At 47.6% G+C, this 26,480-nt stretch overlaps 1 protein-coding gene across 1 annotated transcript in view; it reads left to right on the top strand.

Moving 5' to 3' along the window:
* Window positions 1-399: 399 nt before the first annotated feature.
* The window catches only part of LSS (lanosterol synthase), a 59,966-nt gene continuing 33,885 nt past the window's right edge, over window positions 400-26,480 (top strand). Inside the window, exons 1-8 of the mRNA XM_038749520.1 lie at window positions 400-441; window positions 8,560-8,728; window positions 10,158-10,296; window positions 11,594-11,702; window positions 16,285-16,406; window positions 22,775-22,871; window positions 23,742-23,877; window positions 25,229-25,337. Of these exons, the coding sequence (XP_038605448.1) occupies window positions 425-441; window positions 8,560-8,728; window positions 10,158-10,296; window positions 11,594-11,702; window positions 16,285-16,406; window positions 22,775-22,871; window positions 23,742-23,877; window positions 25,229-25,337 (898 nt within the window). The 5' untranslated portion in view covers window positions 400-424. The remainder of the gene's footprint in view (window positions 442-8,559; window positions 8,729-10,157; window positions 10,297-11,593; window positions 11,703-16,284; window positions 16,407-22,774; window positions 22,872-23,741; window positions 23,878-25,228; window positions 25,338-26,480) is intronic.

The following is a 26,480-nucleotide window of genomic DNA, read 5'->3' as shown; positions in this document are numbered from 1 at the left end:
CCTGATCACCTTGTAACCTCCCCAGCGCTTAGAACAGTGCTTTGCACGTAGTAAGCGCTTCTTATTATTACGACGGAATGAAGGACTCCCTTCCTCCCTCAGTTTCTGGCCCTGTCAGGCTGTCAGCCTCTGTCGCCCGCCCTCTCCGAACTACAATTCCCAGAAGCCCCCGGGGCCCGCCCTCCCCCTGAGCTCCGATTGGCCGGCCGGCCCTCGGCTCATATGGCTCCATGGGCGGGGCCGAAGCGGTGCATGGTGGGAGTTGTAGTTGGCAGGCGGCGGGCGGCAGGCCGGGGCCCGGGCGGGAGGACTACAACTCCCAGCGGCCCCCGCGCGGCGGCCTTTAAAGGGCGCCGCACGTGGGCGGGGCGGGCACAGCAGCCCTGCTGCAGGACCGGCTCTGTTCCTGCCCTGACCGCTCACCATGACCCAAGGAGGGACGTGAGTGCCCCAATCAATCAATCAATCAATCAATCAATCAGTCATATTTATTGAGCGCTTACTGTGTGCAGAGCACTGTACTAAGCACTTGGGAAGTACAAGTTGGCAACATATAGAGACAGTCCCTACCCAACAGTGGGTTCACAGTCCCAGGGGAAGGGCCAGGCCAGCTCACGCCTTCAGTCCTACGTACTGAGCGCCCACTCTGGGCAGGGCACTGTACTGAGCGCTCGGGAGGGGACAGGGGCCTCAATCAACAGTGGCAGGCTCTGCCCACAACCAGCTGGGGGTGGGGAGAGACGGGCAGCAAATGCAAACACGCAGGCATCAATCCAAATGAATAAAAATGACAGGGACATTAAGTGCTGTTGTGGGGGGGAGCAAAGGTGAGTCCGGGAAGGCCGCTTGGAGGAGATGGAAAGTGGGGCTTAGTCTGGGAAGGCCCCTTGGAGGAGATGGAAAGTGGGGCTAAGACTGGGAAGGCCCCTTGGAGGAGATGGAAAGTGGGGCTTAGGCTCGGAAGGCCCCTTGGAGGACATGGAAAGTGGGGCTTAATCTGGGAAGGCCCTTTGGAGGAGATGGAAAGTGGGGCTTAGGCTGGGAAGGCCTCTTGGATGAGATGGAAAGTGGGCTTTAATCTGGGAAGGCCCCTTGGAGGAGATGGAAAGTGAGCTTTAATCTGGGAAGGCCTCTCGAAGGAGATGGAAAGTGGGGCTTAGTGTGGAAAGGCCTCTTGGAGGAGATGGAAAGTGGGGCTTAGTCTGGGAAGGCCTCTTGGGGGAGATGGAAAGTGGGGTTTAGTCTGGGAAGGCCTCTTGGAGGAGATGGAAAGTGGGGCTTAGTCTGGGAAGGCCCTTTGGAGGAGATGGAAAGTGGGGCTTAGTCTGGGAAGGCCCCTTGGAGGAGATGGAAAGTGGGCTTTAATCTGGGAAGTCCCCTTGGAGGAGATGGAAAGTGGGGCTTAGTCTGGGAAGGCCTTTTGGAGGAGATGGAAAGTGGGGCTTAATCTGGGAAGGCCCCTCGGAGGAGATGGAAAGTGGGGCTTAGTCTGGGAAGGCCTTTTGGAGGAGATGGAAAGTGGGGCTTAGTCTGGGAAGGCCCCTCGGAGGAGATGGAAAGTGGGCTTTAATCTGGGAAGGCCCCTCGGAGGAGATGGAAAGTGGGGCTTAGTCTGGGAAGGCCCCTTGGAGGAGATGGAAAGTGGGGCTTAGTCTGGGAAGGCCCTCGGAGGAGATGGAAAGTGGGGCTTAGTCTGGGAAGGCCTTTTGGAGGAGATGGAAAGTGGGGCTTAGTCTGGGAAGGCCTTTTGGAGGAGATGGAAAGTGGGGCTTAGTCTGGGAAGGCCCCTCGGAGGAGATGGAAAGTGGGGCTTAGTCTGGGAAGGCCTTTTGGAGGAGATGGAAAGTGGGGCTTAGTCTGGGAAGGCCCCTTGGAGGAGATGGAAAGTGGGGCTTAGTCTGGGAAGGCCTTTTGGAGGAGATGGAAAGTGGGGCTTAGTCTGGGAAGGCCTTTTGGAGGAGATGGAAAGTGGGGCTTAGTCTGGGAAGGCCCCTCGGAGGAGATGGAAAGTGGGCTTTAATCTGGGAAGGCCCCTCGGAGGAGATGGAAAGTGGGGCTTAGTCTGGGAAGGCCCCTTGGAGGAGATGGAAAGTGGGGCTTAGTCTGGGAAGGCCCTCGGAGGAGATGGAAAGTGGGGCTTAGTCTGGGAAGGCCTTTTGGAGGAGATGGAAAGTGGGGCTTAGTCTGGGAAGGCCTTTTGGAGGAGATGGAAAGTGGGGCTTAGTCTGGGAAGGCCCCTCGGAGGAGATGGAAAGTGGGGCTTAGTCTGGGAAGGCCTTTTGGAGGAGATGGAAAGTGGGGCTTAGTCTGGGAAGGCCCCTTGGAGGAGATGGAAAGTGGGGCTTAGTCTGGGAAGGCCTTTTGGAGGAGATGGAAAGTGGGGCTTAGTCTGGGAAGGCCTTTTGGAGGAGATGGAAAGTGGGGCTTAGTCTGGGAAGGCCCCTCGGAGGAGATGGAAAGTGGGCTTTAATCTGGGAAGGCCCCTCGGAGGAGATGGAAAGTGGGGCTTAGTCTGGGAAGGCCCCTTGGAGGAGATGGAAAGTGGGGCTTAGTCTGGGAAGGCCCTCGGAGGAGATGGAAAGTGGGGCTTAGTCTGGGAAGGCCGTTTGGAGGAGATGGAAAGTGGGGCTTAGTCTGGGAAGGCCTTTTGGAGGAGATGGAAAGTGGGGCTTAGTCTGGGAAGGCCCCTCGGAGGAGATGGAAAGTGGGGCTTAGTCTGGGAAGGCCTTTTGGAGGAGATGGAAAGTGGGGCTTAGTCTGGGAAGGCCCCTTGGAGGAGATGGAAAGTGGGGCTTAGTCTGGGAAGGCCTTTTGGAGGAGATGGAAAGTGGGGCTTAGTCTGGGAAGGCCTTTTGGAGGAGATGGAAAGTGGGGCTTAGTCTGGGAAGGCCCCTCGGAGGAGATGGAAAGTGGGCTTTAATCTGGGAAGGCCCCTCGGAGGAGATGGAAAGTGGGGCTTAGTCTGGGAAGGCCTTTTGGAGGAGATGGAAAGTGGGGCTTAGTCTGGGAAGGCCCCTTGGAGGAGATGGAAAGTGGGCTTTAATCTGGGAAGGCCCCTTGGAGGAGATGGAAAGTGGGGCTTAGGCTGGGAAGGCCTCTTGGAGGAGATGGAAAGTGGGCTTTAATCTGGGAAGGCCCCTTGGAGGAGATGGAAAGTGAGCTTTAATCTGGGAAGGCCTCTCGAAGGAGATGGAAAGTGGGGCTTAGTGTGGAAAGGCCTCTTGGAGGAGATGGAAAGTGGGGCTTAGTCTGGGAAGGCCTCTTGGGGGAGATGGAAAGTGGGGTTTAGTCTGGGAAGGCCTCTTGGAGGAGATGGAAAGTGGGGCTTAGTCTGGGAAGGCCCTTTGGAGGAGATGGAAAGTGGGGCTTAGTCTGGGAAGGCCCCTTGGAGGAGATGGAAAGTGGGCTTTAATCTGGGAAGGCCCCTTGGAGGAGATGGAAAGTGGGGCTTAGTCTGGGAAGGCCTTTTGGAGGAGATGGAAAGTGGGGCTTAATCTGGGAAGGCCCCTCGGAGGAGATGGAAAGTGGGGCTTAGTCTGGGAAGGCCTTTTGGAGGAGATGGAAAGTGGGGCTTAGTCTGGGAAGGCCCCTTGGAGGAGATGGAAAGTGGGCTTTAATCTGGGAAGGCCCCTCGGAGGAGATGGAAAGTGGGGCTTAGTCTGGGAAGGCCTTTTGGAGGAGATGGAAAGTGGGGCTTAGTCTGGGAAGGCCCTCGGAGGAGATGGAAAGTGGGGCTTAGTCTGGGAAGGCCTTTTGGAGGAGATGGAAAGTGGGGCTTAGTCTGGGAAGGCCTTTTGGAGGAGATGGAAAGTGGGGCTTAGTCTGGGAAGGCCCCTCGGAGGAGATGGAAAGTGGGGCTTAGTCTGGGAAGGCCTTTTGGAGGAGATGGAAAGTGGGGCTTAGTCTGGGAAGGCCCCTTGGAGGAGATGGAAAGTGGGGCTTAGTCTGGGAAGGCCTTTTGGAGGAGATGGAAAGTGGGGCTTAGTCTGGGAAGGCCCCTTGGAGGAGATGGAAAGTGGGCTTTAATCTGGGAAGGCCCCTTGGAGGAGATGGAAAGTGGGGCTTAGTCTGGGAAGGCCTTTTGGAGGAGATGGAAAGTGGGGCTTAGTCTGGGAAGGCCCCTCGGAGGAGATGGAAAGTGGGGCTTAGTCTGGGAAGGCCTTTTGGAGGAGATGGAAAGTGGGGCTTAGTCTGGGAAGGCCCCTTGGAGGAGATGGAAAGTGAGCTTTAATCTGGGAAGGCCTTTTGGAGGAGATGGAAAGTGGGGCTTAGTCTGGGAAGGCCTTTTGGAGGAGATGGAAAGTGGGGCTTAGTCTGGGAAGGCCCCTCGGAGGAGATGGAAAGTGGGGCTTAGTCTGGGAAGGCCTTTTGGAGGAGATGGAAAGTGGGGCTTAGTCTGGGAAGGCCCCTTGGAGGAGATGGAAAGTGGGGTTTAATCTGGGAAGGCGCTGTGGGCAGGGGAAGGAGGTAGGGCGGGGGAGATGGGGAGGGGGAGAGGAATGGGGGGGCTCAGTGTGGGAAGGCCTCCTGGAGGAGGTGAGCTCTCAGTAGGGCTTTGAAGGAAGGAAGAGAGCTAGCTTGGCGGATGTGCAGATGGAGGGCATTCCAGGCCAGGGGGAGGACGTGGGCCGGGGGTTGACGGCGGGACAGGTGAGAACGAGGCACGGTCAGGAGGTTAGTGGCAGAGGAGCAGAGGGTGCGGTTGGGATGTAGAAGGAAAGAAGGGAGGTGAGGTAGGAGGGGGCGAGGTGATGGACAGCCTTGAAGCCGAGGTTGAGGAGTTTTTGCCTGATGTGTAGGTTGATTGGTAGCCACTGGAGATTTTTGATGAGGGGAGTAACATCCCAGAGCGTTTCTGCACAAAGATGATCCAGGCAGCAGCGTGAAGTATAGATTGAAGTGGGGAGAGACAGGAGGATGGGAGATCAGAGAGGAGCCTGATGCAGTAGTCCAGGTGGGATAGGATGAGAGACTGAACCACTAGGGTAGCAGTTTGGATGGAGAGGAATGGGCGGATCCTGGCGATGTTGTGGAGGTAAGAGCAGCAGTTTTTGGTGACGGAGTGGATGTAGGGTGAACGAGAGAGCAGTCAAGGATGACACCAAGGTTGCGGGTTTGTGAGACGGGAAGGATGTAGTGCCGTCAACAGTGATGGGAAAGTCAGGGAGAGGGCAGGGTTTGGGAGGGAAGATAAGGAGTTCAGTCTTGGACATATTGAGTTTTAGATGGCGGGCAGACATCCAGATGGAGATGTCTTGAAGGTAGGAGGAGACACGAGCCTGAAGGGAGGGAGAGAGAGCAGGGGCCGAGATGTAGAGTTGGGTGTCATCAGCATAGAGATGATAGTTGAAGCCATGGGAGCGAATGAGTTCACCAAGGGAGGGAGTGTAGATAGAGAACAGAAGGGGACCAAGAACTGACCCTTGAGGAACCCTTACAGTAAGGGGATGGGAGGGGGAGGAGGAGGGCACTGTACAGGGGTCTATTACAGACCCTGGCAATTCCATTTCTCCAGCGTTATTCATTGAGTGGGATTCATGGATTCAGTTACCATGAGGGCATCAAGACTGGATGTGTCCAACCTGACTTGCTGGTATCCACTCCAGCACGTAATACAGCGCCTGGCACATAGTAAGCGCTTAACAAATACCATAATTATTACTATTATGGATCCCCACATTTTGTGCAAAACTCCTGAGAAACACCAGTACACCCAAGTAGTTTACAGGCTTTAAGGGGCAAGAGCAACCTAGTAAAATATTCAGCATTTCAGCAGTAAATACCTGTCAGCAAGTGAGAGAGAAGTGATGATTGCTGTGGTACTTCCCTGGCTTCCTAGACACCCTGCCATAGCCCAGAGGCCAGTGATATTAAGTTGGCAGAACGAATTGGTCACCCCGACTCCGTGGGACAGGGTAGCTCTCAGTGTCCTGGTGTCCCCGTCTAGGGATAGTTGGTTGAACTAAGTGCTTAGTGCAGCGCTCTACACATAGTAAGGGCTCAGTAAATACCACTGAGTGATTGAACTCACTGCAAAATGATGAAAGTCATGCTGAGCCCATTAATTTTCCCCAAACCTTGCTGGACATCTGTCATTTCCCACCTCAAACTCCCCTGTGGTGGGCATTTCCCTCCACATCAATCCAAAACTCCGTACCTTTTAGACTGTGAGCCCACTGTTGGGTAGGGACTGTCTCTATATGTTGCCAACTTGGACTTCCCAAGTGCTTAGTACAGTGCTCTGCACACAGTAAGCGCTCAATAAATATGATTGATTGATTGATTCCAGCTGCTCCACTTATTTTCTTCATTTAGCATTTCTGCACTCCTCACCCGCTATTCTTGGCTCCTCCCCGGCTTACCTTCTAACCTTACCTCATTTTTGACCGTCCGGTTTTTGATCTGTTGTTCACGCCGTTGCTCCTGCCTAGGATTTCCTTTCCATCCACCTGGCCACAGCTCTCCCAATCTTCTAAGCTCTACTAATAATGATAATAATAATAATGATGGCATTTGTTAAGCACTTACTACGTGCAGAGCACTGTTCTAAGCGCTGGACTAAAATCCCATCTTCTCCAACCAGCCTTCCCCAAATCCTAACCTCCCAAATCAAGTCATCTCAACAACCACACTTAGCGGTTCAACCAATCGTATCTATTGAGCGCTTGGGACAGTATAATATAACAGTAAAACGGAGTTGGTAGCAATTGTGTGTTTATACCCATCCTTGTTAAACGCTTACTATGTGCCAATCACTGTTCTAAGCGCTGGGGTAGATACAAGGTAATCAGATCTTCCCACGTGGGGCTCACAGTCTTAATCCCCATTTTACAGATGAAGCAGCTGCGGCACAGAGAAGTTAAGTGACTTGCCCAAAGTCCCACAGCTGACAAGTGGCGGAGCCAGGATTAGAACCCATGACCTCTGACCCCCAAGCCCGGGCTCTTTCCACCAAGTCACGCTGTATGGCTACATACAATTCAGAGTCCAAACAGGTCCTTTTAATTCGTGACGAGGGGCAAAATCATATTTTACATTCCACTGCTTTTTCTTTATCTGCTGAGGGTCAAAAGAGCAAAAAAGAGCAGTGACAGGGGGAAGCCAGTAGCCTTTATAATCGGTTCCTGATTGATGGGGATGACTGTAATTTCAGTGAATAATATTGCAGTTTTTACCTCACGCACAATTAATTGGGCTCCGAAACAGGGGGCTGTTGAATCCCTCCCCAAGAGGCTGCTAAAACTTTTACATTAGGAATATTAAGGAAGAAGATTCTGCAGGCAGGTTAGGTTTACAGTTCCTATTTGTGCTCCGGCACCCGGGAACCGCCGAAGCACCGGACTAACTCTAGTGAAGTTATGTGCAACTTACTGTAAACTCATTTGCCGCTAGGAAGTTCCGTCAATCAATCAATCAATCAATCAATCAGTCGTATTTATTGAGCGCTTACTATGTGCAGAGCACTGTACTAAGTGCTTGGGAAGTACAAATTGGCAACACATAGAGACAGTCCCTACCCAACAGTGGGCTCACAGTCTAAAAGAAAGAGAGAAAATGTACACAATCCTATTTGAAAGACCTCTCTAGGGAAAAGAGGACAGATGGGCAGTTGGGAATATTTTACCAAACGAATTCTTTCTCTTGTTATTTTGGCGGTTTCATTTATTTAAAGTGTAAGATAAAAAGTAAAGTGAACATTCATTGAACATTGGGACATATATAAAAAATGCTTGCCTCTAGAACTAATTTCTGGCAAAGCAGAAACCATGTAGTTCAGTTTTTCCTCTCTCTCTCTCTCTCTCCCTCTCTCTCTTTTTACCCTTTTAGACTTTTAGACTTAGACTTTTGCCCTTTTATCTTTTAGACTGTGAGCCCACTGTTGGGTAGGGACTGTCTCTATGTGTTGCCAACTTGTACTTCCCAAGCGCTTAGTACAGTGGTCTGCACACAGTAAGCGCTCAATAAATACGATTGATTGATTGATTCCCCTGTTCCTTATGCTGGAAGATCAAGCCCCTATATAGCAGAGTCTTTTAATAATGGGTTATAAGTATCATCATCAATCGTATTTATTGAGCGCTTACTATGTGCAGAGCACTGTCTGTGAAGGAGAAGGCCGCAAGAAGCAACATTTTAGTGGTCATCATCAGGGATCTCCCCTTGGTTTAATGTACACCATTCAAAACCCATTAATACATAAATCAAAATATCAGTAGTATTAAGGAATTGACTGTGTGCAGAGCATCTTGCTAAGCTCACGTAAACTCGTCTATAAACTTGTTACAGGCAGGGAACACGGCTGCTAATTCTCTACCCTCCCAACCCCTTAGTGCAGAGCTCTGCAGTCAGAAAGTCAGTCAGTTGTGTTTCTTGAGCGCTCACTGTGTGCGGAGCGCTGTACTCGGTGCTTGGGAGAGTGCAACGTGACAGTAAGCAGACACACACCCTGCCCACAACGAGTTCACAGTCTATGTAGTAAGTGTTTAGTAAATGGCATCGATGGGTGAAGGGCGTGAATGTGGAAAGCCGCTCTGCAGCCCAGCGTTTGATCGGTTGCAGATGTCTTCGCCGAAGAGGCGGGCCGTATAAGACGGACCCCGCGACCGACCTGACGTGCTGGCGGCTCACCAACGAAGAAGGGCGGCAGAGGTGGAACTACTGGCCCGACGGCGGAGAGGCTGGAAGAGCCCAGAATGGGTTGGAGGCCCATTCTCTGGGCCTGGATACTGTGCGTGGTTTGTATTTTCATTCCCGTAGGTTAAAATGGCACGGAAAGGATTGGCACAGAACGCCCTTTCAGTCCTTTTTCTTGAGCGCTTACTACGTGCAAGGCCCTGTCATGATAATGATGATGGTATTTGTTAAGCGCTTACTCTGTGCCAAGCCCTGTTCTAAGTGCTGGGGTAATCAGGTTGTCCCATTTGGGCTCACAGTCCTAATCCCCATTTTGCAGACGAGGTGACTGAGGCCCGGAGAAGCGAAGTGACTCGCCCAAAGTCACCCAGCTGACAAGTGGCGGAGCCGGGATTAGAACCCATGATCTCCGACTCCCAAGCCAGGGCTCTTTCCACTGAGCCACGCTGCTTCTGTACTTAATCGAAGGGCTTGAGCACTGTACTAAGCGCTTGCCCCTCGCGGCTCAGTGGAAAGAGCCCGGGCTTTGGAGTCACAGGTCACGGGTTCAAATCCCAGCTCCGCCAACTGTCAGCTGTGTGACTTTGGGCAAGTCACTTCAGTTCTCTGGGCCTCAGTTCCCTCATCTGGAAAATGGGGATGAAGACTGTGAGCCCCCCGTGGCACAACCTGATCACCTTGTAACCTCCCCAGCGCTTAGAACAGTGCTTTGCACATCGTAAGCGCTTAACAAATGCCATCATCATCATCATTAATGAGTGCTTGGGAGAGTACAGTACAACGGTAAGAGGTTGAGGCACAATACGCCCTTTCGGTCCCGTTCACCTCATGTATGGCTGGTATCGATGCCCTGGGGTTACAATAAATGCTGAGGAAATAATAAGTAGCTTAGGAAAATAAATGTAAAGTTCATTGCAGAAGTGTATGGTGCATAGAAGAATTAAAAAAAAAGAGTATGGTGGATAGAAGAATAATGGAAAAAAAAATCCTTCCCATCCCGTAATGTAGGTACACTTTCACGACTTCCTAAAGAAGTCTCAGAATTTTGATTGAATCAATCAGTCAACCAACAGTATTTTTTTGAGCACTTACTGTGGGTGGAGCACTGTACTAAGCGCTTGGGAGAGTACAATGTTAACAGAGTTGGTAGATATTTTCCCTGCCCACATGAAGCAGTTAAGGTATTATAAGTGGAGTTTACTGTCATAATCGACAGGGCTCAACAGATATACTGATCTGCTTAACCTGTGATTGTTGACTTGCGGGTAATGTTGTAATTGTAATTAGCAAACACAGCGGTGAGAGGAGAGAGTTACCGGAACGGTACCTCAAACGAACGTAGAGAGGAGTCAAAGATGGGGTATGGACACCAGCAGTGTTGAGGCTTCGTTTGATGATCCCGTTCTTATTCGTTTAATATCGATAATCGAAATTTTGTTATTGGAGCTCAAATGTGCAAAGCGCAGGAGTTGGGAGGAGCTGGAGGTTCTCTCAATCTGGGATTTTTCTTTTTCCCTCTGCAGAGTAAATTCTTCGAGGATTTGCCCCCAGCGCAGACAGCCTGGGCAGGAGCTCTGAACGGGATGCAGTTTTACTCTAAGCTGCAAGCAGAGGACGGTCACTGGACTGGGGATTATGGAGGACCTCTCTTCCTACTGCCAGGTACAGTCGGAGCCGTGAAACTGACCGCTATCAATAAACGGAATTTGTACCTCAGGAAGGTGAATCATCCAAAGATCCCAGCAAAGAGAGAGATATTGTCTTCCTGGAGAAAAGATGTCCAGTGATTTGCTGCCACTCAATCAATCAATCAATCGTATTTATTGAGCGCTTACTGTGTGCGGAGCACTGTACTAAGCGCTTGGGAAGTACAAGTCGGCAACATATAGAGAAGGTCCCTACCCAACAGTGGGCTCACGGTCTAGAAATCTGGGTTGAGTTTGAACACCTCTTGATCCTCAGTCAATAAATGCTGCGAACAATACTGGATGTTTGCTAGAAACAAAACAGGTAAACGGGCATTTCAGACAAACGTGGGCCTTTTCATTCATCCATTCATTCATTCAATCATATTTATTGTGCGCTTACTATGTGCAGAGCACTGTACTAAGCACTTGGGAAGTACAAGTTGGCAACATATAGATACGGTCCCTACCCAACAACGGGCTCACAGTCTCGAAGGGGGAGACCTTTAAAGCCATTAGGCATTAAACTTCTTCTGGTGCCACAGTCTCGCATCCGAAAAACGCTTCTTCCGAAGGCGGGTACTAGGAAGATTCGACGGTGGGATTTAAAAGGTTATCATATTTTTTTCAGTAGCTTTCGCGTGTTATTGCACTTTGGAGCTAAATGGAAAGGCCAGTTTAACACTGTGCACACTGAGACATCTGGCTTAAACTCCTACTACATTTTACGAGTTCGTACATTTTCGATTCCCTTCCAGGCCTAGATGCACAACTTAGACGCACAACTCCCAGAATGTATGGAAAGATTTGAGGTTCAGGGAATCAGTCCTGCACCCTAAGGGCTGAGGTTTGGCCCCCTTTCCGGCCCAGCCTCCACTATGAGAGCGTGTCTCTGAATCTGCAGGTTCCACATGCACGGATCATTTCACCACACGAGTATTAACAGATAACCAGTATTAGACTGCGAGCTGGAGAAAAGAGGGCTTAGTCGCGGACGCATCGAACCCTGATTAAAACGTATAACTAAACTTCATGATTCCGTTTCACTTGCTTTAGAAGTCCGCTTCAAGGGCCCAAGAAGCAGAACTCCAGCTTTAGCTTCTTTTTTTTTTCTTTCATATTAAAGGTACAATTAATAGGTCCATGGTAAAATCAGTGAAGATGGAGAACTAATTTCTACTCTTGGAGGGAAATCTCTGTCTCACAAAGAAAGAAATCTTTCATTTGGGAGGCTAGTTCTTCGTAATGAAGGAATCCTTGTTTGTTTAAAACAGGTCTCCTTATCACGTGCCACGTGGCTAACATCTCGCTGCCAGCGGGATACAAAGAAGAGATGATTCGCTATCTCCGGTCCGTGCAGCTTCCGGACGGCGGCTGGGGCTTGTGAGTTCATGTAGGAAGACATCCCTTCTCTCTTCCTCCCTCCCCTCCCCACTTCCAGGCTTCTGTCTCGGAGAAACGTTTTCTAAAACCAAGGGGAGAATACAGAGGTGTCATTAGCTAAATTACTTAGACTGTGACTTCCATCCCCGCCCCTCACGTAGGTCAGGGACGGTGCGAACCTGGTTACCTAATATCTACCCTTGCTGTTAGAATAGCACTTGACGCATAGTAAGCGCTTTAACGGATACTATACCTAACACAAACATGGAAATACAGGCATATCCCGCAATACAGTCATAATATGTTTCTTGAAAGTGTGCCTGTATTGGTTTTTTTTTAAATATGGTATTTTTTAAGTGACTGCTATGTGCCAGGTAGTGTCCTAAGCACTATTGTGACATGTTTTCTAATGCTAAACTTCTCACTGTACTTCAGCCTTGTCTGTCTCACCACTGACCTCTCGCCCATATCCTACCCCTGGCCTGGAACTCCCTCCCTCCTCCTATTAGATGGATAATTGCTGTCCCCCGACTTCAAAGCCTTATTGAAGGCACATCTCCTCCAAGAAGGCTTCCCTGACTAAGCCCTCCTCTCCTCTTCTCCTGCTCCCTTCTCCCACTCCCTTCTGCACTGCTCTTACTTTTCCTACATTCATCTTCCCTCCCATCCCCATATATATACCTGTCATTTACTTATATTAATGTCTGTCTCGCCCTCTAGACTGTGAGCTCGTCATGGGCAGGAATGTGTCTGTTGTTATATTGTTCTCTCCCCAGCGCTTAGTACAGTGCCCTGCACACAGTAAGTGCTCAGTAAATATGATTGATTGAATGATTTCCTGTAGACTTGCATGTTATTAATAATCTGTTCTACCCCTTGGAAAACATATGAAATCCTATGTGATTGAATGAATGAATGATTTCCTGAAGACTTGCATGTTATTTATAATCTGTTCTACCCCTCGGAAAACATATGAAATCCTATGTGATTGAATGAATGAATGATTTCCTGTAGACTTGCATGTTATTTATAATCTGTTCCACCCCTCAGAAAACATATGAAATCCTATGTTGATAATGGCCTTCGTTAAGCGCTTCCTATGTGCCAAGCATTGTTCTAAGCGCTGTGGTAGATACAAGGTAATCAGGTTGTCCCACATGGGGCTCACATTCTTAGTCCCCATTTTTTACAGGTGAGGTAACTGAGGCACAGAGAAGTTAGGTGACTTCCCAAAGTCACAAAGCTGTTAAGTGGCTGAGCCAAGATTAGAACCCATGACCGGGCTGTTTCCACTAAGCCATGCTCCTTCTCTATTTGTGTTATGTACAGTTACAGTAAGTGCAATGAAACTACTGCTTAATCTGTGTTAGAGAAATTCAAAATGTGGCATCACGATATTAACTAAAGGAGGAGTTGTATTGTAATTAAGAATCTCTGCCGGAAGCTGCAAAAGTAGAAGCTTATTCGCCATCCGTGGACAAAGTCATTCCGCTTAGTGAAGAATTTGTTAGCCTTAGACTGAGCAAAAGTCTTCTTCCTTTCATCACGAAGTACCCTGTAGCAAATCAACTGCTTCTGAAGACCTCTTTCCAATTCTCAATTCCTCTTATCCATCAGGGTCTTCTAAATGCTTCATTTTTAAAATTGATGCAAACTTCTTCATCCTAAGATCTTTACTGTTGGTGGGGAGACCATGACTTCTTTGTCTGTGCATGTAGCCCGCTGCTGACACTTTGGAGGCTTGAGGCGTCCAGACAGTGGCAGATGCACCTCGGCTTCTATCCTTCATGGGGTGGTATTAATCTGTGGTGGGTCTTCATATAAAATCTGGGGGCTATAAGTAGCAGTGTTTTACCAAGACTGAATAAGCACCTTACGTGACCAGTTGAAAAATATCATAGGTATTGCTTTTCAGGTAAGTCTCTTTAAGCCAAACTACTAAATAGGGCTTTTGGCGCTTAGAACAGTGCTCTGCGCATAGTAAGCGCTAAACAAATGCCATTATTATTAAAGAAAGAGCAAAATAGACGCAAATATGCCACTGAATGATTCTACAGTTTGGGAAGCCCCTCCTTCATCCTCCTGCCCCCCAACCAGTCAGAGTCTCCGAGTTATCTCCGCTCTGCCGTCATACCACTTTGCCCCCTGCCTCAAACCCATCCGCTCAGTCACGCTGCAGCTCATGCGCTTTCTCTCAAATGTCTCAATTCCCTCCTGTTTCCTTCTCTTCTGTTGTCTCTTTCCCTCTTCCTTTCAGCGCTTCGTGTAGTGCTTGGCACATAGTAAGCGGTTAACAAATGCGATCATTTTCCTTCTTCTTCTCTTGTTCCCCACGGTTTGAAATCTCATACTACTGCCATTTTTGATAGACCGTTTTCCCAAAGCAGGAGCTAGCACTTCAGAGCAAAGGGACACATGCTTTATTTAATGATAATAATAATAATAATAATAATAATAATAATAATAACAATAATGGCATTAAGCGCTTACTATGTGCAAAGCACTGTTCTAAGTGTAGGGGAGGTTACAAGGAGATCAGGTTGTCCCACAGTGGGCTCACAGTCTTAATCCCCACTTTACAGATGAGGGAACTGAGGCCCAGAGAAGTTAAGTGACTTGCCCAAAGTCACACAGCTGACAATTGGCAGAGCTGGGATTTGAACCCCTGACCCCTGACTCCAAAGCCCGTGCTCTTTACACTGAGCCACGCTGCTTCTCTTATTTAGACTCTTTAAATGTTCTCATAAGTCCCATGCAGGATTGATTATTATACTAGCAACATCATTCAGCCTAAACCAATTTTTAGAAGAAAGCTAGTGAGTACAGTACGCTCCACACAGCAAGCGCTCAATAAATAATAATAATAATCGCATTTATTAAGCACTTACTATGTGCAAAGCACTGTTCTAAGTGCTGGGGAGGTTACAAGGTGATCAGGTGGACTCACAGTCTTAATCCCCATTTTACAGATGAGGGAACTGAGGCCCAGAGAAGTTAAGTGACTTGCCCAAAGTCACACAGCTGACAATTGGCAGAGCTGGGATTTGAACCCATGACCCCTGACTCCAAAGCCCATGCTCTCTACACTGAGCCAGGCTGCTTCTCTTATTTAGACTGTTTAAATGTTCTCATAACTCCCATTGCAGGATTGATTTATTATACTAGCAACACCATTCAGCCTAAATCCATTTTTAGAAGAAAGCTAGTGAGTACAGTACCCTGCACACAGCAAGCACTCAAGAAATATGATTGAATGAATGAGTAAAAGGGAAATATTCTGCTCTTCCACTATAATACTACCATCTCATTTGATCTATGTAGGTGACAGATAACTTGGAAATTAATCTTTGTATTTTTATACTACATCTGATTTCTAGACTGTGAACCCACTGTTGGGTAGGGACCGTCTCTATATGTTGCCAACTTGTGCTTCCCAAGTGCTTAGTACAGTGCTGTGCACACAGTAAGCGCTCAATAAATTGAATGAATGAATGAATGAATTTTCTGACTCCTTTTCTTTCTGCCCAGATCGGATGGTCAAGGGCGGTAGGCTTTCAACTGAAATACTGATGTGGAGAATGAGCACTAAGAATTAGAGTTTCAAAGTAATTCATTCCCGGGGCTAACTGTGTTTTGCTGAGGGAACTTTAATAAGCAGCATAGCTTAGTGGAAAGAGCACGGGCTTGGGTGTCAGAGGACCTTGGTTCTAATCCCAGTTCCACCACTTGCCTGATGCGTCACCTTTCCAAGCCATTTAATTTGTCCGCGCCTCAGTTTCCTCACCTGAAAATTCAGCAGGGCCCAGTGGATAAAGCACGGGCCTAGGAGACAGAAGGAGCTGGCTTCTGATCCCGCCTCTGCTGCTTGTCTGTGTGACCTGGTGCAAGTCACATCATTTCTCTGTGCCTCGGTTACCACGGCTGTAAAATGGGGATTAAGACTGCGAGCCCCACGTGGGACGTTCTAATCCCTGCTCTGCCACTTGTCAGCTGTGTGACTTTGGGCAAGTCGCTTCACTGCTCTGTGCCTCAATTCCCTTGTCTGTAAAACGGGGATTAAGACTGTGAGCCCCACGTGGGACAATCTGATAAGCTTGTATCTAACCCAGCGCTTAGAACAGTGCTCGGCACAATAGTAAGTGCTTAACAGAAACCATCATTATTATTATTATCATATATTCATTCATTCATTCAGTCGTATTTATTGAGCGCTTACTGTGTGCAGAGCACTGTACTAAGCACTTGGGAAGTCGGCATCTATCCCAGCACTTAGTGTAGTGCCTGGCACATAGTAAGTGCTTAACAAATATCATTAAAAAAACCAAATTGGGGTTGAATTCCTATTCTCCCTCCTGTTCTGATTCTGAGCCCCACATGGGACGGGGACTGTGTCTGTCCTATTTAATTTGTATCTACACCAGCACTTAAGACAGTGCTTGGCACATAGTAAGCACTCAACAAATGCCGCAACTGAAACCGTTACTACTTTTGTTAGTGACTGCCTTCCACATATGAAAACTGCAGTGAAGGGTTTGATTCTTATAAATGGAATTTCAATTTTTTTTTTTTTAATTTTTTTTAGGCACGTTGAGGACAAGTCTACGGTGTTTGGGACGGCCTTGAGCTACACTTCCCTGAGAATCCTGGGCATTGGCCCAGATGATCCGGATTTAGTCCGAGCGAGAAACAACCTTCACAGCAAAGGTCAGCACATCAGTGATTTGGGGGGGATGCTGTTGTTTGATTTTTGGATTTTTTTCAAGATGAATCTAAAATAGTTTTAGGAAGTAGACAGTTGTAGTTCAAACAAGGCCTCGTGATTTCTCTGATTAGGAAAAATGACCGCGTTAGAAATGGCTATATCCCAGTTAGCCGTGTTCGCTGATGCTACGAAAATGGGGTGCCGAGTGAAAGAATGATGAAGAAAATATAGCTTATCCTGAAAAAAAGTAAAGAATATTAATATGTTCCCTAGATTAGAAAGAATTGACCAAAACAATGTGAACGTATTAAAAAAAGGGATAATAAACATTGCCAGGTGATCAAATAGCAATGTCTGTGCACCAACAATCAGTCAATTGGTGGCATGTATTGAGCGCTTACCATGTGCAGAGCACTATACTAAGCACTTAGGAGAGGACAGAACAGCAGAGTTGATGACACATTCCCCGTCCTCAAGGAGCTTACTTCATTAAGTGTATTTTTCCGAGTGTTATCTTTGCATTCTGTTGAGCCAAAAGGCCCTTTGTGCTAAAATTTGAGAGATCAATCAGTCATGTTTATTGAGCTTACCATTTGCAGAGCACTGTACTTAAAGCTCGGGAGAATACAATATAACAGAGTTGGTAGGCACAATTCCTGCCCACAAGGACCTTACAGTCTAGAGGATAATATAGACATTAATATAAATAAATTGCGGTTATGTACTTAAGTGCCGAGGGGCTGAGGGAAAGGTGAGTATAGGTGAAGTGGAGGCCTAGTCGGGGGAGGCCTCTTGGAGGAGATGGGGTCTGAAGGTGAGGAGAGTATTCATCTGTCGCATATGAAGAGGGAGGGCATTCCAGGCCAGGGGCAGGACGTGGGCGAGAGGTCAGCGATGAGATGATAAGCTCAAATTACTGCGAGTAGGTTGGCATGAGAGGAACAAAGCGTGCGGGCTGGGATGTAGTAGATAATCAGGGAAGTAGGTTAGGAGAAGGCAAGGTGACTGAGGACTTTAAAGCATAGGTGAGGATTTTCTCTTTGTGGAGGTGGTTGGGCAACCACGGGAAGCGCTTGAGAAGCGGGGAAACAGGGACCGAACGGGAATGTCGCACTGTTGTACTCTCCCAAGTGCTTAGTACAGCGCTCTGCACCTAGTCGTACTCAATAAGTACGACTGATTGATGAAATGGTTGTGTAGAAAAATGATCCGGGCAGCAGAGGTGAAGGAATCAACCCATCGATCTGGAGGACTGGAGTGGGGGAAGACAGGAGGTAGGGGAGGTCAGCAAGGACCCAAATGCAGCAGTCAAGGTAGGACAGAGTAAGGACTTGGATTAACATAATAGCAGTTTGGGATGGAGAGGGAAGGGCAGATTTTATCAGTGTTGCGATGATTTGAACGGACAGGATTTGGTGATAGATCAATTGTGTGGGTCGCATGAGGGATGAGTCTTGAGAGCCCTTAACCTTGGTGCTGTCTACAGTGATGGGAAAGTCAAAGGGAGGACAGGGTTTGGGTGGGAAGAAAGGAGTTCTATCTGACCTGGCATCTGTGCAAAATTAAAATTTTGCATCAATTCAAAATACTTGAAAGGTTGAAGAGGAGAGAAGGGGAAGTGTGGAAGCCATCTTGACTGAGAGAATGCCCTAAGAAGAGAGGCTGGAATTAAAATTCAATAGGCTTCTCTTTAAAGAGCAACAGAGCTTGAGAAGCGGGGAAACAGGGACCGAACGGGAATGTCGCTCCGTTGTACTCTCCCAAGTGCTTAGTACGGCACTCTGCACCTAGTCGTACTCAATAAGTATGACTGATTGATGAAATGGTTGTGTAGAAAAATGATCCGGGCAGCAGAGGTGAAGGAATCAACCCATCGATCTGGAGGACTGGAGTGGGGAAAGACAGGAGGTAGGGGAGGTCAGCAAGGACCCAAATGCAGCAGTCAATGGTAGGACAGAGTAAGTACTTGGATTAACATAATAGCAGTTTGGGATAGAGAGGGAAGGGCGGATTTTAGCAGTGTTGCGATGATTTGAACGGACAGGATTGGGTGATAGATCGATTATGTGGGTCGCTTGAGGGATGAGTCTTAAGCTTGGTGCTGTCTACAGTGATGGGAAGGTCAGAGGGAGGACAGGGTTTGGGTGGGAAGAAAGGAGTTCTGTCTGACCTGGCATCTATGCAAAATTAAAATTTTGCATCAATTCAAAATACTTGAAAGGTTGAAGAGGAGAGAAGGGGAAGTGTGGAAGCCATCTTGATTGAGAGAATGCCCTAAGAAGAGAGGCTGGAATTAAAATTCAATAGGCTTCTCTTCAAAGAGCACCAAAGAAAAGCTTTCTAAGGGGTGTTGCCAGACTGGGCCAGTGGCAGTAGTTCTGTTCTGTAATCTTTCCTCCCTCGGCGGTGTTGACGCGGAGAGACTCCAAGTTGAAGGTATTTTTCCCTCCGCCTCACTGAGGCAGGGAGCAGGCAAGTGAGGTAGCTGTAAAATTGAACAGGAATTCTGCTTTTCCCGAACCCTGTCAACAACTTGGGGAGGGCGGGAGGAGGGTGTGACTGACGAAAGAGCCTGCTGGAGAAGGAATCCCACATCTGGCTGGGCCTCGAGGAGCCAACCGAATTCTGCCTCTGATAGATCAAAGCTTTGGTCCCTAATAATAATTTTGGTATTTGTTAAGTGCTTTCTGTGTGTACTGAGCACCGGGGTAGATACAAGATAATGGGGTTAGACACGGTCCCTGTCCCTCATACGGCTCACAGCCTTTGTCCCCATTTTACAGATGAGGGAACTGGTGCCCAGAGAAGTGAAGTGACTTGCCCGAGGTCACACAGCAGACAAGTAAAATGGGGATTAAGTCAATGGGGATTCATCTGTAAAATGGGGATTAAGACGGTGAGCCCCCCGTGGGACAACCTGATCACTTTGTAACCTCCCCAGCGCTTAGAACAGTGCTTTGCACATAGTAAGCGCTTAATAAATGCCATTAAAAAAAAAAGTGGCAGAGCTGGGATTAGAACCCAGTCCTCTGGCCCGGGCTTTTTCCATTAAGCCACCTGACTTCTTGTCTCACCTCCTCCCACCTTCTCCCACCTGCTTTAAGTTCACACTGTTGTAGCTGGACCCAGAATTCCGAGGAATTTTCCAGCAATTTGAGAGGATTAAAAGGGGGAAATAAACAATCTTGAGCCTTCACTCAGTTTTTAATGAACTGAAAATGTAAAATGCTTTGACTTTCTACCAAAAATCTGTTGGTAAAGAATGGTGATGAGATTTAAAATATTTTTTTCCGGTCTGGAGATTTTCTCCAATCATTAGAGTGACATGAGCAATAATAATAATAATAATGATGGCATTTATTAAGCACTTACTATGTGCAAAGCACCGTTCTAAGAGCTGGGGAGGTTACAAGGTGATCAGGTTGTCCCACGGGGGGCTCACAGGCTTAATCCCCATTTTACAGATGAGGTCACTGAGGCACTGAGAAGGTAAGTGATTTGCCCAAAGTCACACAGCTGACAATTGGCGGAGCTGGGATTTGAACCCGTGACCTCTGACTCCAAAGCCCGGGCTCTTTCCACTGAGCCACGCTGCTTCTCCAGTACCAGTGATTTGCCCAAGATCAGCCAGTCAGTCATTCCCATTACTGGGTTGAGCCCATAGTCAATCGATCAATCAATCAATCGTATTTATTGCATGCTTACTGTGTGCAGAGCACTGTACTAAGCGCTTGGGAAGTCCAAGTTGGCAACATATAGAGACAGTCCCTACCCAACAGTGGGCTCACAGTCTAAAAGGGGGAGACAGAGAACAAAACCAAACATACGAACAAAATAAAATAAATAGAATAGAGATGTACAAGTAAAATAAATAAATAAATAGAGTAATAAATATGTACAAACATATATACAGGTGCTGTGGGGAAGGGAAGGAGGTAAGACGGGGGGATGGAGAGAGGGACGAGGGGGAGAGGAAGGAAGGAAGGGAGAGGAAGTAGTCCTTCCAACCCAGTATCCTGCCTCGACCATAGCAACAGGATTCTTGGCGGCTCCGTTTGATGATGATCATTATCATCAATCGTATTTGTTAAGCCCTTCCTCTGCCAGTATTGATTTCATAATCTGGAGATGGTTGTTCTCTCAGAATGTTTCCTAATGTTCTAATTTCTCCCCTCTATATCACTGACTTTCCCTCTCGTTACCCATTAGAGATCACTGTTCAACCTATTAAATATTTCCAACCTGTACAAGTTCCTTTGCCCACAAATTGCATCTCCTGTCCCTCAACTGTGTGAAATGTTTTCTATTGTTCTGATTCTTCCACCTTCAAGTGGGTGCTTTCTTGTCCTTCTTTGATGTGAAACCCAATGAACAGTAATTTCATCTGCCCTCTCTTTAACTTTCGTGATTTTGTAAACCATTTGCATCGCTAATTCTTTCATAACTGAAATTTCATTTTATGAGTAGGTGTATTTAGAACAGGGCTCCCACGTACAAACATGTGCGTGGGACAGCATTTTCAAAGCCACCATCAGTTTTCCCCGTCTTCACCCTGGCCGAAAAGAAAAAAACTCCTTTTTTCCCCACCTAAACCCTTTCCTCCTCCTGACTTTCCCATCACCCTAGACAGCACCATTCATTCAGTCGTATCTATTGAGTGCTTACTGTGTGAAGAGCACTGTACTAAGCACTTGAATAATGATAGCATTTATTAAGCGCTTACTATGTGCAAGGCACTGTTCTAAGTGCTGGGGAGGTTACAAGGTGATCAGGTTGTTCCACGGAGGGCTCACAGTCCCCATTTTACAGATGAGGCAACTGAGGCACAGAGAAGTGACTTGCCCAAAGTCACACAGCTGACAATTGGCAGAGTCAGGGTTTGAACCTCTGACTCCAAAGCTGGGGCTCTTTCCACTGAGCCATGCTGTCATCCTCCCTGTCTCACAAGCCCCTAACATGGGCATTATCTTTGGCTCTTCTCTCTCATTCAGCCCACACATTCGGTCACCAAATCCTGACGGCTTAACCTTTATGCTCTTAGTACAGTGCTCTGCGCACAGCGAGCGCTCAGTAAATATGATCGAATGATTCCCAACGTTGCTAAAATCCACCCTTTCCTCTCCATCCAAACTGTTACCGTGGAATCCAGCAATTATCCTATCCCACCTTGAATGCTGCATCAGCCTCTCCGTTGACCTCCCTGCCTCCTTTTTCTCCCCACTCCAGTCCGTACGTCGCTCTGCCGTCCGGATCATTTTTCTACAGAGCTGTTCGGTCCATGTTTCTCCACTCCTCAAGTACTTCCAGTGGTTGCCCGTCCATCTCCACGTTATACAGAAATTCCTTACTGTTGACTTTAAATCACTGAATCCAGCCCCCTCCTATCTCACCTTGCCGCTCTCCTACTGCATTTCGGTCCACACAGTTTGCTCCTTTGATGCCAGCCAACCCACTGGACCTCAGTCTTATCTATCTTGCCGCCGACCTCTCGCCCGCATCCTGCCTCTAGCCTGGAACGCCCACCGTCTTCATATCTGACAGACGATCACTCTCCCCACCTTCAAAATCTTACTAAAAGCACATCTCCAAGAGGCCTTCCCCCTCTAGGCTGTACGCTCACTGTGGACAGGCTTCTTGTTGTATTGTACACTCCCAAGTGCTTAGTAGAGTGCTCTACACACACTAAGTGCTCAATAAATAGGACTGAATCAGTGAAGTCCTCCTTCCCTCTTCTCTCACTTCCTTTTGCACTGCCCTTGCAACTTGAATTTGCACCCTTTATTCACCTCAGCCCGCAGCACTTATGTCCATATCTTTAATTTATATATTTATATTAATGTCTGTCTCTCCGTCTACACTATCAACTTGTTCTGGGGCAGGGAATGTGTCTGCAGACTCTATTACTTTGTACTCTCCCAAGCGCTTAGTACAGTGCTCTGCACACAGCAATCACTCAATAAACGACTGATCATTTGGATGTAGGTTAAGAGGAGAGCAGCTCTGGTTAGGTGTTGATGGAAGCAGCGTGGCTTAGTGGGAAGACCCTGGGCTTGGGAGTCAGAGGTCATGGGTTCGAGTCCCAGCTCTGCCACTTGCCAGCTGTGTGACCTTGGGCAAGTCACTTAACTTCGCTGTGCCTCAGTGACCTCATCTGTAAGATGGGGGTGGAGACCGTGAGCCCCACGAGGGACAACCTGATCACCTTGTATTGACCCCAGCGCTTAGAACAGTGCCTGGCACATAATAATAACGTTGGTATTTGTTTAGCACTTACTATTATTATGATGGGAGAGTCCCCTTTCTCCCCATCCCCAACCCTGATGAGCTTCACTAATGAATCTCGATTTTTATTTTTCCTTTTCTTTTCCAGGAGGTGCTGTCGGTATCCCTTCATGGGGTAAATTTTGGCTGGCCATCCTGAATGTTTACAGCTGGGAAGGATTGAACACCCTCTTTCCTGAAATGTGGTGCGCATGAATTTAAGCCAGTATTTACTTTTATTACGGTATTTGCCACGTCCTTTACGACGTGTCAAGCACTGTTCTAAGCGCTGGGGGAGATACAGGTTAATCAGGTTGGACCCCGTCCCACATGGTGCTCACCGTCCGAGGGAGAAGAAGAATTGAACTACAGGTGAGGAAACTGAGGCACAGAGAAGTTAAGTGACATGCCCAAGATCAGCCGGTCAGTCATCACTCAGTCATTCGTGTTTATTGAGCGCTTACTGTGTGCAGAGATCTGTACTGGAAAGAGCGTAGGTTTGGGAGTCAGAGAACCTGGGTTCTAACCCCAGCTCCGCCGCTTGCCGGCTGTGTTACCCTGGGCAAGCCGCGGAACTTCTCTGTGCCTCAGTTACCTCATCTGTAAACCGGGGATTGAGACTGTGAGTCCCACGTGGGCCAACCTGATTACTCTGTATGTGCCCCAGCGCCCAGAACAGTGCTTGACACCTAGTAAGCGCTGAACAAATATTGTAATTATTATTATTACGAAGCGCTTGGGAGAGGACTATATAATGTAAAACAGATACCTTCCCTGCCCACAACAAGTAGACAGTAGACTAACAGCAGAGCCAGGATTGGAACCGGGTCCTCTGACTCCTAAGCCTGTGCTCTTTCCACTAGGCCACACTGCTTCTCTACCGTCTCGGCTTGGGACGGAGCCACTTCCTTCTCCTGGAGTTGTGTGGGTCATGCCTGGGTCCCCTTTTACATCAGGTTTCGGCCCGCTCAGCGCGCGCCGGTCGTTGGAGAAGTGGTTATTCGTGTCTGCTAGGGAGTGACCCTTTTCCCACGGGATCGGATCGCTCTCACATGGTCCTTGTCAACCTTTGCCAGGCTGTTTCCCGACTGGGCCCCCGCCCACCCCTCAACGCTGTGGTGTCACTGCCGTCAGGTTTATCTCCCCATGAGCTACTGTTACGCGACACGGCTAGCCGCGAAAGAAGATGAACTGGTTCAAAGTCTCCGACAGGTGAACTCCATCTCCGAGGTCGATCTGTCCTTTAACCTGATGAATATTTTAAGGTTCGCGAGCTTGATTTGATAACCACGGGCTAGTTCACCCTGAAATAACGCGGCAGCAGAGAAGGTAGATTCCTCTCTCCCAGTAAACGCTTCTCAGCCGGTGATTCTTTTCATGAAATCCAGTTGTAATACGGAGTTCGGCTCATTAAAGCATAAATGAGTTGGGAGATTGCATTCTTGAAATAAATCTCAATGTCTCTTCAAATAATTAGGCTCTCAAGCCTGAGCGTGAGCTTGAGATGTCCTCGTTATTATTTGATAACGGTAATATCAAGACAAGTAAAATATCAAGGCAATAACTGAAGTTTATGGCAGGGCCGTTAGATTAGGAAGGAAGAAACCAGGGTTTTATTCACAGCTCTGTAGTGACCTCACTGTGATAAACTAAGCAAGTCACCTCGTGGCCCTGGGCTTCTCTGTAAAATGTGGGTAATTAAAAGTGATCCATTCTTCCTTGCAGTGTGCAATCAGTTTTCCTATAATGGGGAAGGTTAAATTTTTGATGATCAGCTGTACCCTCTGATATCGCATTCTTTCAGACTGATGTACGTTCCCTAATACCCTAATGGTGTAGGGAGGCAGTTTGGGAGGACTGATGTGGTCTAAAATCCAAAGTGCCATCCAGATACAAAGTACCATATTTACATGCTTAATTGCCTCCACTGCATAATTCCTCCCTCCAACCCCTCAATTTTTGAGAAGGCAATAAAACATCCTTTTTTTTTTTTTTTTGCACAACAAAAACTGGTAATTATAAGCAGTTGATAACAGGGCAAGTCAAGGTTCAAAAAAAAAAAAGGAAAGGGCCAAATGCCGTAATGCCTAAGAGCAGGTTTATACTGGGGAAGGAGAGTTTCTTTTTTTAAAAACAGATACACCTGGAGTGAGGAATAGGAGAAGGAAAGGGGGTTACTGTGTTTCACTGAGTGCCTAGTATATGCAGCAGTTGGGAGAGTGCAGTAGAAGTGGTAAACTCCTTTTCAAATTCTTCTTTTTTTCCTCCAACTCCCCTTATTGCTATACTTAATTCCTCACATAATAGCCCCTTTCCTATTTCGGGGTTGCAAAATTACACAAAAAGCAGGGCATTTATGTGAATCCAATGCGGTATTACTTTGAATGTCTTTGAGGTTATTTTGCAAAGTCAGGATAATTTGGCTAAAATTTGAAGTCACTTTTTTTTGTCTCACAGATGAGTTTGCTGGATTTCAGGGAGAGTAGGATCAATTCCTTCTGGTATCGGCTGAATCGCGGATGTGAATATTTGCACCGTTTTTATAACATTTTCTTTCTTGTAGGAACTTTATGTCCAGGATTATTCCAGCATCAATTGGCCAGCCCAGAGAAGTAACGTAGCATCTTGTGATAAGTACACACCACACAGCTGGCTGCTTACAGTTGTTTATGGTGGGTAGTTCTTTGACTGGATCGTGTCCCCTGAGGTTTTCTAGACATGCTACTTTGTACACTTTATTTTCTTTACTGCTTCTAAAATGAGCCATGGAGACTGACCTTTTCCCTCCATTTCTGGTAGGCAGCTACATATGTAAGCGGACGGCGTTAGCTTGAACATATCCCTGATACTTCTAATTGAGCTGCTAAAAATAGGCAAAGGGATGGGGCCCTTAAAGACATAGGTCAGAAGGGGGGAAAAAAGAAAGAATAATTTCCTGTTGCCTAATCACGTCAATCGATCGTTCAGTGGTATGCAGAGCACTATACCGATCACGTGTCATCTAATGTGCTCCAGACCTTCAACAAAGTGTGAGACCTGCTATTTATGGAGGATACTGCAGTTCAGCCCGACTCTAACCTCATCTGTCACTCAAACACCAATCTGGAGTTTTGAAATCTTGAATAAAAGCCCCTAATTAGAATTAAGTATTAACCTGAGAAGAAGCAAATCCCTAGTATCTTTCCCTTCTGTAGAACAAGGAAATGTTCCTCTTCTACCATGGAAGCTCATTCACTGTGGGAGGGACTGTGTCTGCCAACTCTGCTGTATCATACTCTCCCAAGCACACAGTAAGCACTCAATAAATTCATTAATTCCACTGCTGATGTTGGGAAGGTTAAGGTCGTGTTACACTTTGTGTCCAGTTGGCCCACGATGATAGTCCGAACAGGAAGAGGAGAGGAATCAAAGTTTGATAAAGTGGGAGTTCTTAGAGTAACGGTGGCTGTCGTAAATTCCAAACAATTTAATTGTATGCGGTCGGCTCTTGTTACCCAACTTGATCCCTAGTCCTCCGCCAGAGGGGCAGTTCCTTTTCGTTATGGCCTTGTTCCCAATTCTTACGATGTTACATTCTGCCTTGTGCCGTAGTCATTGCCCTCGCCGTGGGATCAGTTGGGCCTGTATTCCTCACCAAAGTTAGGGAATGAGACCTTGAATTCCAAGTGTACAGAGTCCTCCTATAAAGCAGGCGTGCTGATCTTTCAAAGCCCGGTGTTAAAGGAAACTCGGACTGTTGCACTCCCCCGATCCAAAGACACGCGCATGTCCGTAAGCCGTGTCTTCCAGCCCCGTGGTTTGCTGTTACCAGACAC

Source organism: Tachyglossus aculeatus, chromosome 7 (assembly GCF_015852505.1).
Source record: "Tachyglossus aculeatus isolate mTacAcu1 chromosome 7, mTacAcu1.pri, whole genome shotgun sequence".
NCBI classification, from domain to species: domain Eukaryota; kingdom Metazoa; phylum Chordata; class Mammalia; order Monotremata; family Tachyglossidae; genus Tachyglossus; species Tachyglossus aculeatus.
The sequence above is the reverse complement of the archived record's forward strand: the minus strand, read 5'-3'. Positions and strand labels throughout refer to the sequence as shown.